Consider the following 1,028-nt stretch of genomic DNA (forward strand, 5'->3'; position numbering starts at 1 on the left):
TCCCACATGCTGCGGAGCAACTAGGCCCGTGAGCCACAACTACTGAGCCTGCGCGTCTGGAGCCTGTGCTCCTCAACAAAAGAGGCCGGGATAGTGAGAGGCCCGCGCACCGCGGTGAAGAGTGGCCCCTGCTTGCCACAACTGGAGAAAGCCCTCGCACAGAAATGAAGACCCAACACAGCCAAAAATAAATAAATAAATAAATTAATTAATTAAAAAAATAAAATTTCTGTAAAGAGGCAAGTTTGGCGGAAAGTTTGCTTTAAAAAAAAAAACAGGTCTCTGCCGCGGTAGGTGGCTGCGAGAGGCAGGGAGGTAGGTGGGCCGCGTCGCGTCGCCTCCGGTCCGTAGCTTTGCCTCCCTTTCCTGTTCTGCCGCGGGCCCACGATGCCGCAGTACCAGACCTGGGAGGAGTTCAGTCGCGCAGCGGAGAAGCTCTACCTCGCAGACCCTATGAAGGTACGTGTGGTTCTCAAATATAGGCATTCTGATGGGAGTTTGTGTATTAAAGTAACAGATGATTTAGTTTGTTTGGTGTATAGAACAGACCAAGCTCAAGATGTAAAGAAAATTGAGAAATTCCGCAGTCAACTAATGCGACTTATGGTGGCCAAGGAATCCCACAGTGTTGCCATGGAAATGGACTGAATGGTTTGAAATGAAGACTGTTTGTCATGTTCTTAGGAAGTAAATATCTTTTGAATTTGAGAAAGTGTTGGGACAGAAAATACTTTATGTAACTAAGTGGGCTATTCAGAAGCCAAGAGATCATTTTTTGTACTTTGTTTTTTAATGTTTACTTTAGAGAGCTAGGACTGTAAATGCCTTCAGTTAGAAAGCCTTTATTTATTTTTGGAAATGGAACAAGGAATGGCTCTATCTTGGAAACTTTTTGCAGATTGTTTGATGTTAGGCAAAATAAATAATTACTCTCTGGTAAGTTTGTATCAGTAATTTGAAAATGAGATATCAAGAAAAGCCAATTCTTCCTTAAATTTAGTTAATCTGTCTTTAAAAGAAAAATTAAA

General features: G+C 42.4%; 1 protein-coding gene across 1 annotated transcript; it reads left to right on the forward strand.

The window, feature by feature from the left end:
- Positions 1 to 306: 306 nt before the first annotated feature.
- Positions 307 to 716, forward strand: LOC133103832 (signal recognition particle 9 kDa protein-like). The gene has a single exon (XM_061209384.1). It carries the CDS (start codon positions 388 to 390, stop codon positions 646 to 648), a length of 261 nt encoding a protein of 86 aa, XP_061065367.1. The 5' UTR covers positions 307 to 387; the 3' UTR covers positions 649 to 716.
- Positions 717 to 1,028: the final 312 nt, after the last annotated feature.

This window comes from Eubalaena glacialis, chromosome 13 (assembly GCF_028564815.1).
Source record: "Eubalaena glacialis isolate mEubGla1 chromosome 13, mEubGla1.1.hap2.+ XY, whole genome shotgun sequence".
NCBI classification, from domain to species: Eukaryota; Metazoa; Chordata; class Mammalia; order Artiodactyla; family Balaenidae; genus Eubalaena; species Eubalaena glacialis.

Coding starts and splice junctions, on each gene's coding strand:
- LOC133103832 (XM_061209384.1), top strand. CDS start 388: ATGCCGCAGTACCAGACCTGGGAGGAGTTCAGTCGCGCAGCGGAGAAG.